The sequence below is a fragment of the Archocentrus centrarchus genome, chromosome 5 (assembly GCF_007364275.1).
Source record: "Archocentrus centrarchus isolate MPI-CPG fArcCen1 chromosome 5, fArcCen1, whole genome shotgun sequence".
Lineage (NCBI taxonomy): Eukaryota > Metazoa > Chordata > Actinopteri > Cichliformes > Cichlidae > Archocentrus > Archocentrus centrarchus.
The window spans coordinates 29693272-29712896 of record NC_044350.1 but is presented as its reverse complement, the minus strand read 5'-3'; the positions used below and the strand labels follow the sequence as shown (position 1 = coordinate 29712896).

The 19625-nt window shown below is 40.9% G+C and overlaps 1 protein-coding gene across 5 annotated transcripts in view; it reads left to right on the top strand.

Annotated features, from left to right (window-relative positions):
• The window catches only part of eif4g3a (eukaryotic translation initiation factor 4 gamma, 3a), a 67162-nt gene that overhangs the window by 25627 nt on the left and 21910 nt on the right, over window positions 1–19625 (top strand). For 4 of the 5 annotated variants that reach the window (XM_030729107.1, XM_030729106.1, XM_030729103.1 and 1 more), the window contains 9 exons: window positions 9070–9249; window positions 10674–10785; window positions 10979–11139; window positions 12618–12752; window positions 14016–14205; window positions 14782–15549; window positions 16368–16456; window positions 18532–18826; window positions 19038–19162. In XM_030729107.1, the coding sequence (XP_030584967.1) occupies window positions 9070–9249; window positions 10674–10785; window positions 10979–11139; window positions 12618–12752; window positions 14016–14205; window positions 14782–15549; window positions 16368–16456; window positions 18532–18826; window positions 19038–19162 (2055 nt within the window). Of the gene's footprint in view, window positions 1–5917; window positions 5939–9069; window positions 9250–10673; window positions 10786–10978; window positions 11140–12617; window positions 12753–14015; window positions 14206–14781; window positions 15550–16367; window positions 16457–18531; window positions 18827–19037; window positions 19163–19625 lie in introns of all 5 variants that reach the window. The other variant, XM_030729105.1, reaches the window with a different exon arrangement.

The window sequence follows — 19625 nt, the reverse complement described above, 5'->3', positions numbered from 1 at the left end:
CATTCAGGTGCACAGGGCTGTTTCCTGACTGTGTTTTTTGAACTATTCATGTTTATTTTTATGTTGAGGGTGAAATTAGTTCCTTCCAGTAACTGGAATTTGGTGTTTATCAGGTTTTAATTTATTGATGCCTGTGGGTACTAAGTGGAGAAAGAAGCATATTTTGCACAAGATTTTGAGTAAGAAGGCTTTCTTACAGAGAATATGCTTTTCTTGGTATTTAATGCTTTTTAAAGGATATAACTTTGTTCTTTATCAATCTGTGCTGCTTTATTTGGTCTCAGATTTTCTCAAACATACATAGTCTACAGCAGAGTACAGACCAACCAGCATTATACATTATATCCTCGAGTTTAGAGACCAGTCTGTATATTAATTTTTATTCTATACAAGTACACGAGTTTTGTTTGGCCTCTGTGTTTTAGCACCTTAAATTTGAAATCAAAAATACAGGAAACTGCATTCAAATTTACAATTTAGGTTTATATTAATACAGAAAGGACTATGTGGCAGATGAAGCCATTTTAAATCACAGTTTTTAAATCTTTGGGGTTCAGAAGTAATCAGATCAACATTCATCAAGTCAGATGAAATTTTCATGCTTGATAAATCTATAGCAAATTCTTATCAGTCAAAGACTGCTTGAAGTCTTGGACTCATAGATGTCATCAGATGCTTTGTATCTGTGCACACAGACTCCTTTTGTATACCTCTGCATCCATCTGGTTGCTTCTGTCTGCAGTGAAATCATCAATAAATGCCAGTGTGACAGCACTACTAGCAGCCATATATAACCATGTTGGCAAGATTTGGGTTCTGAGCTCTACATTTTCCTCTTTTCATAACTTTGATGGAGATGTTTTGTTCATACAGTTTTATTACAGAGCTGCTGTTACCTTTCTTGGCTGAGTTTCATTGGTGTTTTAGACTGGAACTGTTTTTGGATTTTTGGAATAAAATACCACCTTTGATAGGTCTCTGATATTATTTTGCTTTTCTGTATTATTTTCATTTGTATGGGCACCTTCAACACCTCCACCTTATTCTGAAAGGCTCCCCTCAACCCTGAGTCACATTTAAACTTTTTCATGTATTAGCTGCCCAAGAAACACTTAGTAAGGCCTCAGTCACACAGGCTTAGAGACCAGTCCGCAAACTCCTGTTGCAAGTGGTTGCTGGAGGTTGCTGGCATTTGCTTGGTGAAATTGGTAGCAAAGAAGGTGCTGCACCAAACACCTCCTTGTGATTGCTTTGGTTGCTACAGATAATTCCATGATTGTCCATAGTTTGCATTGAAGACACCTACTCGCCTGCAAAAAACCTTGCTAACTACTAGTCAAGCGGTCGTAAAATCAGAAATGGAGATAGTTGGTCTTCAGAGTAAAAGCTGTGCCTCGCCGCTGCAGCCAACACTTAAAAAGCACAGCTTTGAAATGGTCTCAAAGTCAAAGCTGTGCTTTTTTTCCAGTTTGTGTTGCACTTGTCACAGTTTCTGCTCAGAGAGAGACAAGTCAGAATCTTCCATGCAAACTATGGGCAGTTTGCTAGCAACCAAAGCAGTCGCAAGGAGGTTTTTGGTGCAGCATTGTATACCTATTTCACCTAGCAACTGCAAGCAAACATCTGGCAACCAATCAGGGAATGTACACTATATTGCCAAAAGTATTTGCTTGTCTGCCTTCACATGCATATGAACTTGAGTGACATCCTATTTTTAAGCTATTGGGTTTAATATGATGTCAGCCCATCCTTTGCAACTATAACAGCTTTTTGATCATTCTTCCAGAAGTGCATTTTTGAGGTCAGACACTGATGATGAATGAGAAAGCCTGGCTCGCAGTCGCCACTCTAATTCATCCCAAAGGTGTTCTGTGGGGTTGCAGTCAGGACTCCGTGCAGGCCAGTCAAGTTCTTCCAGCCCAAACTCGCTCATCCATGTCTTTATTGTCCTTGCTTTGTGCACTGGTGTGCAGTCCCATCCCCAAATTGTTCCCACAAAGTTGGGAGCATGAAATTGTCCAAAATGTCTTGGAATGCTGAAGCATTAAGAGTTCCTTTTACTGGAACTAAGGGGTTGAGCCCAACTCCTGAAAAACAACCCCACACCATAACTCCCCTCCACCAAACCTTACACTTGGCTCAATGAAGTCATACAAGTACTGTTCTCCTGGTAACTGCCAAACCCAGACTCGTCTGTTGAATTGCCAGACAGAATAGCGTGATTCTTCACTCCAGAGAACAAGTCTCCACTGCTCTAGAGTCCAGAGGCGGTGTGCTTTACACCAAGGCTTAATCCAACTGCTCAGCCATGGAAACCCATTCCATGAAGCTCTCTGTGCACTGTTCTTGAGCTAACCTGAAGGCCACATGAAGTTTGGAGGTCTGTAGTAATTGACTCTGAAGAAAGTTGGTGACCTCTGTTTTTACTATGCACCTCAGCATCCGCTGACCCCACTCAGTGATTTTTACATGGCCTACCATTTTGTGGCTGAGTTGCCGTTGTTCCCAATCACTCCTGCTTTGTTATAATACCACTAATAGTTGACTGTGGAATATTTAGTAGTGGGGAAATTTCATGACTGGACTTGTTGCACAGGTGGCATCCTGTCGCAGTACCACGGTGGAATTCACTAAGCTCATGAGAGCGACCCATGACAAATGTTTGGAGAAGCAGTCTGCATGCCTAGGTGCTTGATTTTATATCTTTGTGGCCATGGAAGTGATTGGAACACCTGAATTCAATGATTTGGATGGATGAGTGAATACTTTTGGCAATATAATGTATGTTTTTCCCTAGTGACTCTGGTTTAAACCCTTGCATTTGACACTTCAGTATCCGTTACCTTAGTATTTACAGTTTGGATTCAGTTCACATTGTCTTGAAAGTCAGCAGTTATCCTTGTAAGAAAAACTCAAGTGTCCTCAAACAGCAGTTGCACCACTTTCAGTTCTAGTACTGAAATTGAATGCTTCTTTATTGTTTTTGAAGTGTTTATGAAACAGGATATTCGAGGTGCATGTCTTAGGGGCCGACACCAAATGATTAGTTTCAGAGTAGGCAGTTGTTGTGATAATCTTGACCTTAGTTTTAAGGCATTTGTGTAGTTTTTTCTTTGCAAATAATAGAAATTATGGTATGCCACCTAACTTGGATAGAATATATTGCCAGAAAACAGAAATGGGAACATTGTTGCTTCAGTGCTCACGTAGCTTAATCTGTCAGACCTTTTGCATTTGTTTCCACTATAAATACCAAGTTGTTACTTTTTTTCATTCGGCTGTTTTATTGTTGTTTAGATCATATCTTTGATAATAACTGAGCAGTGATTCCTTTTTCAGGGTTAAAGAAAGTGATTTAATAAGGGATAGCTAGTGGTCAGGTAGTTCTGTCGTTAAGAGGCTAGAAGAAGTGTGTGTGGACGGGCCCATTTTTGTGTGATGATAGCTGATACTTGTGTAAATAACACCCTGGATCCTGTGAGACTGTAGACACCGTGTAAAACGGAGTCAATAGGAGGGCATGTGTTCATGTCTGGCAGTTCAGGATTTATGATGCTGTTTGTGTATTACCTTGTGGATGCTAAGAGTCTTAGACATGTCTGGGTCCTGACATTCAGTCCATGTGGCTTGCTGTTATCTTTGTGTTTGTTGATTCACACCGCCATGATTCACACAGCTGCCCCGTTTATGAGGTTGATGTGTTATTCACACCCACTGGTCCACAAGATGTGGCCCCTGTCACTTGCTGTGTTACATCCTCACCTTCTGGTTGCTTCTGTGTGGACAAATTTCATATCATCTATTAATAGGATGGTACCAAAGTGTAACTGCTGTGTTTACTGGCACAAACACACAGATACACATAAGTGCATGCTCTGGCTGTCACAAACTGGTGCTGAGATTTCTTGTGCCACCACGGAAGTGGAATCGGAAAGCAGATGAAGACAAACAGTGGCCTTTTATACTAACAGAGAAAACAGCTATTGTTTTCCTGAAACACATTCAATGCACAGTTAAAGGATGCGTAGAGATCCAAACATTTATTTGGCCTGAAAATTGGTCTGTCTACAAGCGATCATGATCTTTATTTGCAGTTATGATTTTCAACACAACTTCTAACTTCTATTTTCTAATTAAATTCATTTTTATTTTTATTAGTTTTTTATTCATTTTGAGCTGAGCAGCACGGTGATCTCATAGGAAGAAGGTCCTGGGTTCAGACCCACTGGCTGGGACCTTTCTTTGTGGAGTTTGGAGTTTTTATATTCTCCTTGTGCCTTTGTGGGTCCACTACTTTCCAGAGTAAATTTGATCATTTCAGTTTAGTTGGTACTATCGGATTTAGTTTATAATTAATTAATTAGTTTCAGTTTTAGTCTTTTTTTTTTTTAATTATTACATTAGAGAAAGTAGTTGTCGGGTGAGATTTAGGAAGTAAATATTAAATATAAGCACAGTGCGTTTTGAAGGCAGTTGACTCACAGTCATGCAGACAACTTAAGTCTCAATAAATGTGCAACAAAGTGTCCTCAGGCTGGTTGTGTTTGAAAAAAAACAAAATCCAAAAGATTAAAACTATGGACGTTGCCTATATATTTTAAATTTAGTTACTTTGGTAAGTTAAGTTCACAAAACTCAGATATTTAAAAAATTTCCTCAAGCCTTTTTTTTTTTTTTTAAATTTCAGCTAATTAAAATGTTTTATCATACCTAATTTTATGATTTTAACTTTCCTTCAAAAATCTGTATTAGGGGGACTATTAGGAGGGGCTGTTCCCTAACAATATGGTGGCTGCATTGAAGCATCAAATTCAATCATCAAGTAATGGAGCTAATAAAATGCAAACAAAAGATTAATTTTATTAATGGGTAGAAGTAAAAAACATTGTCATACACATCCTTTGCTTTATGTTAATTTTTGCAAACTCAAGGAATTAAGGAATGGTAGGTAGTGGACCAAACCGCTGTGAAGCATATGAGGGGTGGGTACTGTTTTTCAAAACTTAACATGTATTGTTTTGCATCTATAATTAACATCAGAGCTGTTCTAATTATTGACGTTATTATTTAACATCGTATAGTTAGTTTGATGCTGGTGAATTAAAGAAAGCAGCACTGTTTGTTGACCCAAAAGTGTGGATCCGGACCCCCGTGTCCCTCCATAATTACACTTAATTGCATTGATATGCAACTAGGGCGGGGCAGGCAATTCCCTCCTTTAGGCTACACCTTCAGTGACTGGAATTAGTTGGAGTGAGGTCTGACTCACTGTTGGCCATTCGAGAGACTGACATTTTTGGTAGTTTTTGCTTTGGCTTCATATTTCAGCCCTAGAGGCTGCCGCGGAGTTTTCACCTAAACTCTGGTGACAATTTTGGTAGCACATGAAAGTCAGGGGAATGAAGTGAAGCCTACCTGCTCCATAATATAGACATGTGTCTGCAACTCCTCCTGCATGCGGCCCATAACACTTTCCCCTCTTGCTGAGCCAGTGATTCAGGTGCCAGTCAGATCCCACTGGAGCAGACACTTTCAGGTTAGACTGGCGTGGAGGTTTAATCCTCCCAGTTGGGAAAGAAACTCTTTATAAAAAGCATGTTTGAATCAAATGATTATGTGCATGTGAATGCCTGCATGTTATGTTGGGTGGCACATGGCCACAAGACCAATACTGATGTGACGTTTGACTGTGACTTTTAAGCCTGTCCTGCTCTACTGCCCACTTAATATCACCCATCACCTCTTCTGAGGTTATTTTCTGTATTGTGGGCTATATTGCCAAAAGTGAGTCCGGACCAGTCACTGTGTCAGTTAGATAGAAATAATGGGGCAGTTTCCTGTTGATATGTTGTTGCCTAAGTCTCACCAGTGCCGTCTACTATTGGCTTTTCTCTCTTTCCTGCTTTCAATACCCCAGGGAGGATTCAGGCCCATCCAGGTAATTTACCTCTTTGTCAAAAGTCTCTGCAGACCTGCATGACATAATGAGGATCATACTTAAATGATCCCATCCCTCCAAACCTTTTACCTTGTGCACCCCCCCATCTTCACTGCAGTGTACTCTCAGTAGGGTGGTCTTTTATCATCATTTTATCCCCATGTCCTGTCTTTTATCCTGTGAAGGATCCTTAGTGGACTTTTCACTTTATAATTTTATAGTTTTTGCCCCATTCATTACTCATCCTTTATCAGCTTGCCCAGTTAAATGAACAGCATGCTCAATGATAGAGAAACTGTGTATTCCCTCCTGAGATTTGTGTTCTTTCAGTTCATTTTTATGTCCATTGTGATAAGAAAAGTGTTTGCTGCCCTGGAAATATGTTTCATGTTGTATAGGTGACTAATTGATGTATATATATATATGGTTACAGTCTTGTTGGGGAGTTAAGTGATTGTTTTAAGTTACAAAAACTCCTTTCTGTTAACAGTGTTGATAAGTCGTTTTGTCTGGTGTCTTGTTCTCTTGCTTTGCCAGCAGTTTTAACAGAGACTGGTAACGAGTTTTCCGGTAATTTCCCAGATTTTCACAGAGCTATTTAGAATAAAGCCATTGAAGCAGATTTATTATGTTAAAGGTGATTTCCCTCCTGGATATTTTTAGACTGTTTTACAGCATTGTTTATACTGCTCTCCATTCTGTTCTTCACTGGGGCACTCTGTGACTGTGGTTGGGTATTCCCAGCTTGAGCCCTGTTTATGTGGAAGTCGGTCACAGCTGTTGGTGGTGGTCTTTCTTCAAGCCTGGCACACAAAGATTCATCATTACATTTTATGTGCTAATCAAATACAGAGCTCCTCCAGTGTTTAACTTTTAAGTGATTGTGACATGTATTTCGAAAGCCACTGTAGCTGCAGTCACTGTGACTACTGTTTTTTTTGTTGTTTTTTTTCCTGTTGTCTTTGACACACCAGAAAAGGCCATATTTCTGCATGATGAGCAGAGCAATGGCCTGTGTCACACGTTCTGTACAGTTGTGGGATTGGTCATGCAGCTCAGGCACAAAAAACATAGTTAAGGGCATTTAATAGTCTGAGAGCTTTTACTTTTTTATAGCTGTGCATTCCAGGTCACAAAAAAGGAAATTTTAACTTTGGCTTTTTCCCCTTTAAGTTTTAGGGCCTTCTGCAGGAAACCATAACCAGTTTCATCTCCGGTCTCATAATTTGTGACAGAAGGATAGCAGCAGCAAAAGTGAAAGTGAAGGTTTACAAGATGTTACTGAGACCTACAGTGATGTATGATTTGGAGACAGTGGCGCTGATAAAAGACAGAAAGCGGAGCTGGAGGTGGCAGAGTTGAAGATGCTGAGATTTTCCATGGGTGTAACCATGAGGGACAGGATTAGAAATGTGCATATCAGAGGGACGGTTAAGCTCGAGCAGTTTAGTGAGGGGTGAAGGATGAGATGGTTTGCACATGTGCAGAGGAGTGACTGTGGATATATTGAGCAAAGGTTGTTGAATCTGGAGCTGCCAGCCAGGAGGAAAAGAGGAAAGACAACAGAGAAGGTTTATGGATGTAGTGAAGGAGGACATGCAGAGGGTTGGTGTGATGACAGAAAGTGCAAAGGATAGGTGGGATGGAGATGGAGGCAGATGATCTGCTGTGGAAACCCCTAATAGGAGCAGCTGAAAGAAGAAGAGTTCAGTCTCTAGTCTCCATAGTCCTTTGTTGCTTATCCAGCTATAACATGGTCTTACTAATATTCATACCACAGAAAATCTTCATCTGTGTATGAATCCTGAATAACCCTGTGATAAAGAAGGCAACACATGTGACAAATTAAATATCTAGAAGTTTGACTCACATTAACCCACCATTCTCTGTGAAAATTTGTCAAATCATAGTTTAATCCATCCTGTTTGTCATGGCAGGAAATGGTGTCAGGATGTGTTACTAACATTAACATAAATACTTGATCAAAAAGTTAAACCGATACTACTTAAAGAGGTTCCATCGTTCCCAAACAGGAAAGTCATCAGAATTGTAATGGAAACATTTTCAGCCATTTTTTTGTAGGTGGATCGTGGAGTTTGGTGTACTCAGGTACACAAAACATGAAAATGTGTAAACTTCTGTTCACATAAGCAAAGAGACAGTGTTCATTTTCTGGACTGGCCATGCCTTCATGCATACTCACCCTTGAAAAACCCTGATCATGTTATATTCATGAGTGGAAATTGGCACAAAGGCAATAATATACACAACTGAACTGGAATAAAGCATAGGGAAAACAGTCTTTATTTATTTTAATGCATGTGTGCCCTAATTTTTTCACTTTGAATTGCTAGAACAAAAAATTTGTAATGACAAAGATATGACAAAGGTCTCTTGACTCAACTCAGATCTGGGACCAGAGTCTGTCTTGGAAATGCAATCCTAAATGATCCACCAGCTCAAACATGTGTATATGTCTGAAACTTTGACAGCAGAAACATTGTGAAGGTGCCAGTGATCGTGGCACTAATGTACACATGAGGTTTCACTCTGGAGTAGGATGGTTGCAGTTATGTGCTGTGGGTTTCTTTACTCAAGCGTCACCTCTGTTTGAATGACTTAATCGTGCTTTTAAGACTTCTGGTTAGACGGCTGCAGCAGGATGAAACATTAAGGACTTGAGTGTCTAAAGTGAGCTAAATTCAGACTGGTGCCACTACTTTGTAAATATTCATCTGATTCATCACATTTCTTGCCAGTTAAAATATATAATCCAAACTTCAGAGATATGTTTAGTAAATAATTCAAGGAAGAGATTATCGGTTGGTTTTGGAGGAAAAGTTATAAAAGTGTTTTCAACCTTATGAGTGGGTTTAATGAAATGGCCTGGACTGTCTGCAGTGTTGTATTCAGGGAAGTTTGTGGTCACTGGCATTTTACAAAGCTGCAGATTTAAAAAAAAACAAAAACTGAAGCTCATAGTGGAGAAAGCTGCACACATCTGAAAAAAAGCTACTTGTTTGTATTTTAGACAGAGCATGACAGCCTGTTGAAACGAGGCTCTGCATCTGGGAGAGTATTTAATGTATTCTGTTGTTTTTCTCTCTGTTTTTCTTCCTTGTTATCTTCAGTTTTTTCAGAGAACTCAAATGCAGACAGCAAGGCCCACCATCCCAACAAACACGCCCTCGATACGGCCGGGCTCACAGACTCCCGCAGCAGCCGTCTACCCCGCCAATCAGCCAATAATGATGACCATGGCACCTATGCCTTTCCATTCCCCACAGGCTGCACAGTACTACATCCCACAGGTAAAACAATCACAATGAAATTGTACAGTTGAGACTATTAAAATTGTTGCTCCATCCATCATAATGTATGCAAGAATTTTTTTTTTTTCTTCCAAAGAAGTATTGGAAGTTTTTAAAACCACTCTCATGTGTTAATTGAATATGAAGCTCCTGGTAAGACTGGCTGGGTGTTACTGCATATGACCAGGAATTAGTCCAGAACATAAGATCATGATTTATTTACACATGTTCCAGATTCTGCAGACAAAATCAGTAAATCAGAGCTAGGCTAGCTGTTTTTCTACTGTTTCCATTTTTTGTGCTAAGCTCATCCAGTTATCTGGTGCCTGCATATTTAATTAATAGAAATTAAAGGGACAGAAAAATGTCTTAGGTAACACCCACCAAAAAAAAAAAATAGACATATGCACCATAACAGCTGTTGATCACTTTAGCAGTAGTTTAAAGTGGCTCTATTATGCTTTTTTTTTTCTTATTTTCTGTCATATATATTTACACTGAGATCTACAGAGAAATTGTCAGTGTGAGACAATGAAATCTCAAATACAAGTGACGTCCTTCGAAGTGTCTGGGCTCTCCCTCTGAGTTAGGCTGGCGAGTTTAGAATAGATCATTACTCCTTCACATCAAAAGGAGCCGCTTGAGGTGGTTCAGGCATCTGTCCAGGATACCTCCTGAGAGCCTCCTAGGTGCTGTGTTTCAGGCATGTCCATGTGGGAGAAAACCTCGGGGCAGACCCAGGACACACTGGATAGAACATATCTGTCAGCTGGCTAGAGACTGCTTTGGTATCCACCTAGAGGAGCTGGAGCTGGAGGTGGGGGTGGGGGTGGGGGGTGGGGGGGCAGAGCTCAGCCAGTTCTCAGCCAGAAGCCCAGCCCACCTGCTATTAAAACCTTCTGTTTGCAAATGGCAGCCAATCAGAAGAAAGTAGGCCAAAAGTAATGGGAAAGGGAGCTTAAACAATTTACTTCAGACAGAGAATGAACTAAGGGACTACTGTAAGGTCCAGTAAAAGATAAATAAGAATTATTTATGAACTAGGCAATTCATGCATACTTATGCTCCTAGAATCAGATAGTAAAACCACATGATGGGTCTTTATCATCCGTCCATAGCAGAGTTTCAGCTATATTATAAATTTGTACACTTTTAGTATAAAGTTTGTGTAATTTATGATAAAGAACACAGATCCTAAACAGCAGCATTATCCTTTGTCTTATTTACAGTAATTTTGTGTGCTAGAAGATTATAAAAATCTAGTCTAGACAGAATTCAGTGAATTATTCAAAGGATAATCAAAAGGACTGTTAAAACCCCTTTAAAGAAAAACCACAAATGTTTGAAAAATATCAGTTTTAAGAATAAGTTGGTCTGTATCTGTCTTGTTTTCACTGTAGTGTCTCTCCCTGTCCTCCATACAGTATCGCCACAGTACGCCCTACGTGGGACCTCCTCAGCAGTATTCTGTACAGCCCCCAGGGTCTGGCACCTTCTATCCTGGTCCAGGACCAGGGGAGTACCCAGCCCCATATCGTGAGTCACTAATCCAACACAGATACACATGCAGTGCTATTCCCATACCCATAAAATCTCAAATCATGACAGAGTAGCACAAATACACACTACCACTCAGCCTTGTGTGCCCACAGAGCTGTGACTGTAACCATGTTTAACTAAAATCTCCTTTCTTCTGTTTGTGTTTGTCTTTTCTTGCAAATTCATTCAGATCCCCTCAGGTACCACCCACCTGTCTCACCCTCTGTCCCTGCTCCCGTTCCCACAGCTGGTCCACCGTACTACCCAGGACAGACTGTGTACCCCCCCTCACCCCCTATCATAGTGCCTACACCACAGCAACCTCCACCAGCCAAGCGTGAGAAGAAAACAGTGAGTATCCTATTAGTTCTGTGTTTTCCAGAGAGGAAAATTGGACCCAATGCCCCCTTACCCTACAAATGTATGTTAACAAAACAATTTCACCTCAAAGTCAGTTTATTTTAGTTTTTTTTAAACAAACCACATTATTTAAAATTAATATTCAGCAGTTTTCCTTTGCATGAATATTAAAGTTTTTTTTTTTTTTGTGTGTGTGTAACTTTTATAAAATCTTTGCTATTAATAACACCTTTAGCTGTTAAGTGAACTGCAGTCAGCATCCTGTCGCACACTCTTGCGTAGGTGGGCGCCGACCACCTGGAGACAGGGCTGGCTATTGAGATTGTGGTTTGACTAAACACTTTGTTTCCCTCGGGTACGCTTACAACGCCGTTTATTTGTCTGTTTGTCAGCTGAATGTGCTTAATTTTTTGTTTGAGTTTGTGTTGGAGTCTCTGTGGCTGGAAGCTGGTCATTTGTTGACACTGGTGGACCCTAAGCTCCAACGTTAGCTGCTGTTGTACCCTTTAGAGGAGTGGAACGAGAGGCAACCTGAGGCATTCAGTGCCATGAAAAAAGTATTTGCCCCTTTCCTGATTCTTTTAGATTTTTGCATGTTTGTCACACTTAAATGTTTCAGAACATCAACCAAACTTTAGTACTAGACAAAGACAACTTGAGTAAAAACAAAATGCAGCTTTTAAGTCATGGTTTCATTTATTAAGGGGAAAAAAGTTAACCAAAATAACTGCCCCCTAAACCTAATAGCTGGTCATGTCACCCTTGGCAGCAAGACACATACTTTCTCATGGCACTGTAAATGTCATATGGTTTGGGTGTTCAGGAAGCTGAGAAAGTGACTGACGGTCTAACTTTTTTCTTAAAATCCATTCACCGGTAACCCGCCTATCCAGAGTTGACTGGTCCTGAGCCCTGGGATTTATTTATGTTTTTATTAAGACAAACGCTCTTACCTCTAACCTAGGTAATGTGTCTTACTGACCTACTGTTCCTACTTAATGTCATTTTACTTTAAGGTCATTTATTTGCTAAACGTAAAGAAGGTCAACTGTGATTCAGTGCTCACCTTCTATACTTCTTGTTCTTTGTCATCATGGAAAGTTGGAAATAAACTTCCCATTATCGCTTATTTTCCCTCCTATCTCGTGTGTTTCGAAGTTCTGTCTGCAGAACTTCTCAGTTAGCAGCTTCCAGTTTGACAGGTGAATAGTCTGACGAGAGTCATGTTGAAATGTGCCAAATAGTGCCTGGTTTAGCAACTTTTCTGGTATTCAGTACATTAAAAGCTGGTCATTATATGATCATTTGCAGCCAGTTTGAGTGTGACACTCCAAGACTATTTCCTTCCTTTTATAGCTGATAAAATACTGCTGATGCAGGATTCTGTAAGACTTGGGTGCTTTAGTGAAGTCTATTTTTTTTTATATATATATTTTTTCCCCCCCTTTCTTTCTTTTTCTGTGCCATTGTCCTCCCAGATCCGTATCCGTGACCCCAATCAGGGTGGCAGGGATATCACAGAGGAGATCATGGCAGGAGGTTCAGGGAGCAGGAATTCAACACCTCCTGTCGGTCCCCCCTCCTCTACCCCTACCCCACCACAGGTATGGCTTACTCTGAAACGCGTTCACCCACCTCTCACCTGCAGTACTTATGTAGAAGTATTTAGAGAGGTGGAAGGTTTCATGTTGCAGTGTGAGCTCTCTGCTCTAATCTCCTCTCTGCCACCACATGTGTGTCAGACAGGATCAGTTTATTCAGCCCTTTCATAAGAAATTCATGAGGGCTTTCAGTCCAGAATGTTACATGCCTGTTGTATTTAATCAGGAACAATATTTAAAAATACATCTTCTCATATTTATTGTGCTCATTCCCTTGCTTTCTCAGCCCAAGTTCCTGGGAACATAAGAGTAAAAAAAAAAAAAAACTGCATACAGATGATAACAAAAGAATAACATTATTATTAAATACCACATATGTGTAGCTATGGAGGTGGATCATACCTTGTAAAAATCGCTCTGCACTTGATTGTTTAACGGCTCTTTTTAATCTTACACCTGCTTTTCTTTCTTTCACTGTTTCTGTTCATTCACTACCTTTTACAGTAAATTGCATATGTACTTTCTTTATACTCCTACTCCTTCCTCAGAATCCACTCAGGTCCCTGTTTCTAAGTCTGTCCAATCTATTCTTGCACAAACAAAATTTAAAAAATGTAATTTGTTTGGTGTTCTGCTTTAATAAATATGGAAACGTGTTGGTGCTCAATCCTGTTCTCTAAGTCCAAGACTACTGATACTGCCATTCTATGAAAAATGTAAAGTAGCCCCTGTTTCTATATGGAAAATCTTAAATTTCTTGGTTGAGGCTAAAATCTACTGCGCCAATTTTGTTGGCATATTTTAATAAATGAAACAAACTGAGCCCAACTTAGACATATTCCCCAGATTCTGAATTCTGAGAGGGACGTTAGGACGACTTCCTCCCTGTGTCCTTCTGTGGATGTTAACAGTCTTTCCTCTTTTTCTCTGTCTTTTTGTGCCACCCTCCCAAATTTCATTTTTATGCATCTACCCTTTTTTCTCTGTGCTTTAATTCTGCATCGTCCTGAGCATCTCTTCTTCTCCTGCCATTCCTCCTGCATCGATCCTCATTCTCCATCTTGTTTCTCCTGTCTTGTCCTCCATCGCTCTCCTCTTATTCTACCTTGTTGGACTCTTATTTCTGCTTAATGCTGCATTTGGGCTTGTTTATTTGTTTGTTTGCGTGCTTGCCTGCATCTCTGTGCCTCTCTTGCGGGTTTTCTGTGTTGCTAGTTTTTATGGCCGCACCCTCATTATCCTCACATTTTCTACCTCAAATCGCAGCAGCTGAGCAGCAGCCAGACTCCGGAGCAGCAGCAGCAGCAGCCGCAGCAGCAGCAGTCGCAGCCTCTGCCTCCTCCGCAACAGCAATCCCATCCTGGAAGCTACACGTTGGAGTCACCCCAGCCACCACAGTCCCAACAGCCACAGCAGCCATTGACAGCTGTGGCTTCAGACCCCAAACCAGGGCCAGGTCTGCTCCAAACACTTCCTTCGTGTCCCTAAAAGTCATCTAAAACTCCCAACACATAGGAGTCCAACCTTATTAAACTACCCAAAACATATATAACTCTAATTATATGTACATAAGGTAAAACTATGGCATTAGGTACTCCAAAAAAAATGACTAAAGTAATGTAATTGATGCATCATTGGTTTTACTTCTCTAACTCTTCATGCATAGCAGTAGCCATAGTTCCCCTCTAGCTAGGTGTCTTTTGTTCTTGGTGATTTTCAGATATTTTAAATATCACTTTTCTTTTTGTTACGACACATTGCACATTAAGTGCTTTCACTTTCATTTCACGTGAAGATAAAAGTATCGAATCAGCAGGGCCTTCTGCTCTGCCTGTAAGCACTTGTACCATTTTACTAGCTTTCACAGGAATTTCACTGTTGAGCTTCAGTTTTGAATTTTTTTTTTTTAATTAATTTATGTACCTGCTAATGTCACAGATAAACACAAAGGCATGTTTGCACTCAAGTCTGATGAGAAAAACCTTTACCTTTGCTTACTGAATTCTTAAAGCATTTTCCTTTCTCCACTTAGATGACTTGCCAAAATTGGAGCCAGTTGCCCAGAAGTCTTCCTCGCCTGGGCTCGTGCAGCCTGAAGCTCCCTTGGAGAGACTGGAGGCCAACACTCCTGTATCTGAGCCCTCTCCTGCTCTCGAGCCAGAGCTTCCCTTCCCCGCTTCACTGGCGGGCCCCGTCGCTCTCCCAGTGGCAGTCGCCAACACAAGTGAACGCCCCTCAGCCAGGGAGTCCCCTGCTTCAGCCTCTTCTCCCAGCGCCTCCTGCTCTGCTGTGGAGAGCAAGTCCTCCTTGGCACAGTCTCAGTTGCCCAACACAGACAAGCCTCTTTTAGACACCCCACGAACTTTAGCTGCCTCTCCATTGCTGGCTCCCAAGGCTTTGAACGGCCTTGCAGAGTCTGGGACTGAGCTGGATACCCAAGCTCATGAGCCTTCTCTCCAGCCCCAAACCTCTGCTCCTGCTTACAGAGAGGTCTCTTCCTCTGAAACTTTGCCCTCTGATGTGAGGCCAGAGGTGCCCATTGCTGCTACGCTCTCCCCTATGGCACCTGTGGCTGTGGTGCCAGTCACCCTGACCTCAAGCCCTGTCCCAACTCTGCCAGTTACGCTCCCTCCTGGCCTTCCGCCTCTAGTGCAGGCCACAGCAGAGGCTGATGAGTCGAGCAAGTCCTTAGACACTAAAGACCTCATCTCTAGAGGAGGGGCAGAGGCGCATGGTGGTATTACTGACAGCAAAACAGAGTCCCTGCAACAAGCACTCACCAGGAAGAGTCCCACTACAGGTACTGTGTCTGTTGAAGTTCTTGATTGCATGTGGCATTTTTAAAAGTGTGCTATAAAGTAAGTGGCAATGACAAGGCAATGAAGGGTTTTTTATGAGTCCATTACTTTTTATGGTGTAATACATAAGTAGCTGAATTAAATGGCCCTATTGGACACATCCATACACCACATTTTGCAGATAATCTCTTATCAAACACTGTGCTAATATAGTTGATCCTCAATAGGCCAATTACCATTCAAATGATGGACATTAGGAGAATATTTATGTTTTCACATTTTGTTGTTTGTCTGGTATCAAACATAGGCTTTATATGAAATCTGTGCATATTTAGAGTGGCTGAATGGACTCGGGGTCATGTTTGTGCCACACCGTCTCGACGTGCTGCAGAGGACATTGCACTGAATGAATGTTGACCTGTTTTTCTCATTTACAACTCCATATTTTAATTTTTGTGCTCTACTAGAGTAGCCTTATACTGGATATTGATACACACCCTTAGTATATCTTCTGTCTGGAAAGATATACTAAGATATACTCCTTTAAGTCAGCTTTCTTCTGATTGGCTGCCCCTTGCAAACAGAAGGTTTGAGCAACACCGTATTAGGGATACCTCCTCTCTCACACATCATTCAAGAGTAGTAGAAACGGTCTGACATGGAGCATTTAGCATTGATTGATAATGGATAAAAGATAGTGGGTCTTTAACTATTATTTCTTAGAAAAACAAATTTCTCTTTTAAATCCCTCTTTACTTGCTTGTTTGCTGACTGGCTGTGAGTGATTTTTAAGTGGCCTGCATTTCTGTTTTACCTGCAGTTAATCAGACTGCTTCTGCAATACCAAAGACCTGGAGAAAACCAAATGAAGGGACCTCTACTGGAGATGCACCTCAAAAGGAAGATGAGGTATGAAATGAGGCTGTTATTTCATAGTTCAGGATGAGGAGGGGGTAAAAAAAAAAAAATCTAATTGTAGATTATTTTACCTCCAAAATGTGTCTTTTATTAGCTTCTGAACAGAAGTGACTTATTTTCTCTGGACAAATCTTTTTAGATTTCTTTCTTTCTTTCTATTCTAATGGTTTTATTTTGTCTCAATTCATTTTGGAGCAAGACTACAAAGTGTCAAAGGAATGAGAGAGAGTGGCAGAGAGAGAGGAGGGAAGGCACAATGTGGGCAATAGTTCAAGTGGAAAATGTTTCCACATGTGTGGTTAGGGAAGCAGACATAAATGACTTTGGGGTGTTGTTATCGTCCGAGAGCGTTAGCGAGGAGTTATCCATCATCTCCGCTGCTCAGCCAGTCCACTGTATGTAAAACCATCCCCGTTCCGCTCTCGTTTCCTTTCTTTTATGGTTTTGCACAGGCTTGTTGCGATGTCTGAGTTCTAACACCACCAAATACCGGCCAACAAATAAATGGCTTTAAATAGCTTATTTCTAGGCTGTGCTGAACCAGTTTTATGAGCTGTTTTATGAAAAAAAAAAAACAAAAAACACACACACACAGAGGTTTTAAACATAAAACCTTAGTAGCGTAGATAATAAATGATCCCAGTACAGTTCATTATCTGTTTCTATACTCGGTTCATCTCAGTGCTGGAAGCCAGAGTTTTATATGCAGAAATAGCAGCTTTAGAAATAGATACATTAGTATAGTATATATTTGAAGGGGAAAAAAAACACAAATAGGAAAAAAAGGAAAAGAAAAGTGAAGGAATAAACTTGTATGTTGACTAAAAATATTGAACAGCGTTTCAGAAAAGATCTCTACACCTTTATTTTATTAGAATTTTTTTTCTAGGTGCATAGCTGTCTTGTAGCATGTCCTAGCATTATTGTTCTCCCTCCCCACTCCCCCTGCTGGCCTGTGCTCACACTTCACTAAACTGTCTGGGGCCTTCAGTTTGTCGCAGCATGTCATCTTCTGTTTCGCACCCTCGCGCTTTCTCTCTTACATGCTCAGTATTTTTTAAGAGCGCTCTTGCAGGGCACGATGAGGTTGCTTTGATGCATTTTGTTGTTTAATTAAGGCTGTTTTTGGAATCGGTCACCTATTATAGATCTGTAAACTTTCTTGAAGGTGGCTGTCGTAGCATAAGAGTCCCATACTTGGAATAGCAATCACACTACATGCATACCATGGCCAAGTGGCCGAGTTCAACTGAAACGGTTAACTTTCCTTGGCCTTGCATGTAGCAATCACACTAGTGAAATGAGCTGTACTGTGGGGTGAAATGGGCTAAGAATGCATTTCTGGCCAAAACGAAGGTGAAGGGCACAGACGGATGCTGATTTAACAAGCTTTAAGATCAAATCCTATGCATCATCAGACAGTGACAAAGTTAAATCCTGCTATAATAACAAATTGAAACGTATACTTCCCAGTATTATAGTTGTTCTGATAGGCTGTAGTTCTATTTTACTTGTCCTGCCGGATTGCTCAGAGGAAGTTCAGTGCTTTCTGTTGTGCTGTTTATGTGCATAGATGGTGTTTGTGTCTCCATGAAGAGGATTACTAAGTGTACTGAGCTATTCAAATTCCAGTTAAATGACTGCAGGTATATTGTTAAGGGGAATAAATGATACTAGCAGGATGTCTTCGAACTATGTGCCAGCATTGATGCAGTCCGCTAAAAGCAGCATATTGCGCTTCAGTTTTCACATTTTCTGTTTTTATTGTGGTTGTGTAAAGTGTAATAGACTTCCATGTGTTTATTTTATTTCATATAATAATCTTATATAATAATTAGAGAGCAGCAGCAGCTTGCGAGTAGACATATCATATTGGACAGATACTGAAACAGGTAGACCTTAATTTAATCAGTGAATGCCCATTTTAGAGCTAAGCTTTCATTTACCATGGTGCCTTGCAAATACATTACAATTCCACAGTATAAAATATATGTTTAAATGTATATTTAAACACACACACACATAAATGTATATATAGACCATAATGGAGTCTTTCCTCCTCACAGGATGAGCCTAAGCCAGTAGATCAGCCTGCTGGAGACCAGGCAATGCAGTCAGCTCCTCTAAGCAGCAGCCCAGTGCCCCTGCCGTCAGCCTTCACCTCCACCCCTGCTCCTGCTCCTGCTCCTGGTAGCAGCCCAGAGGCTGATGGAAAGCCCGCTGCTCCAGAGGAAAATGGTGAAGCTGAGTTGGAGCCAATAAGGAACGGAGCAGGCCACACATCAGAGACGGAGAGCAGCGACAGCGGAGCCACCACTGGAGACAAGGAGAACTCCACTGGAGCTCCTCCAGACATAGAAGGTGAGGAAGACCTCGGTCTGTGCAAACACTGTTTTTAAGCAGCCAGGGGCAAAACTAAATCCAGTGAGCAAAGGATTGATTTCCGCATGTACAATGTTTGTCTATGCCATTTAGAGCTGCTACTGTATGAAAAGCTCAGCACTTCTGGCTGATCTATTTTTTTTTTTTTTCTTTCTTTACTTTCCTCTTAAACCCCTGCTTGGCTGTCCAGACCTGGCGGAGCCCAGTGGAAAGCGTCAGTATAACAGAGAGTTCCTGTTGGGCTTCCAGTTCATGCCTGCCTGCATACAGAAGCCGGAAGGCCTCCCACCGATCAGTGATGTGGTGCTGGACAAGGTAGGCTACAGCTGGCCCAGCAGGCTTGTAGAATTCATGGAGCTTTAGACAAAAGATTGTACGGTGATAAAATCTCTAGCAGTCATACCTAACATCTGTGAAGATAAATAGATTGTTGAAAATGTTGTCAGTTTTCTTAGCAGATGTGTAACTTCATTGAGAGGCCAATCTCTGTTGTGTGGGGCTAAAACTGTCTTTAAATATTCCATTATTATTTATGCCCAGAGCCAGACATCTTATTTAAATATCCAACCTTCAACTCAAACCCCAAATATATATCATCGCTCTTGTTAATCAAATATTTGAGTGATATAAAGTAATAGGTCTAGGCCATCTTTGACTGAGGAGGGATTGTTGACGTCCAAAAACATGCTTAGTCGATTGGTGTTTCTAAACTGGCATTGGGTGCGGATGTGTTAGCGTGTGGTTGTCTGTCTGTCTCTGTTAACCCTGTGATGGACCA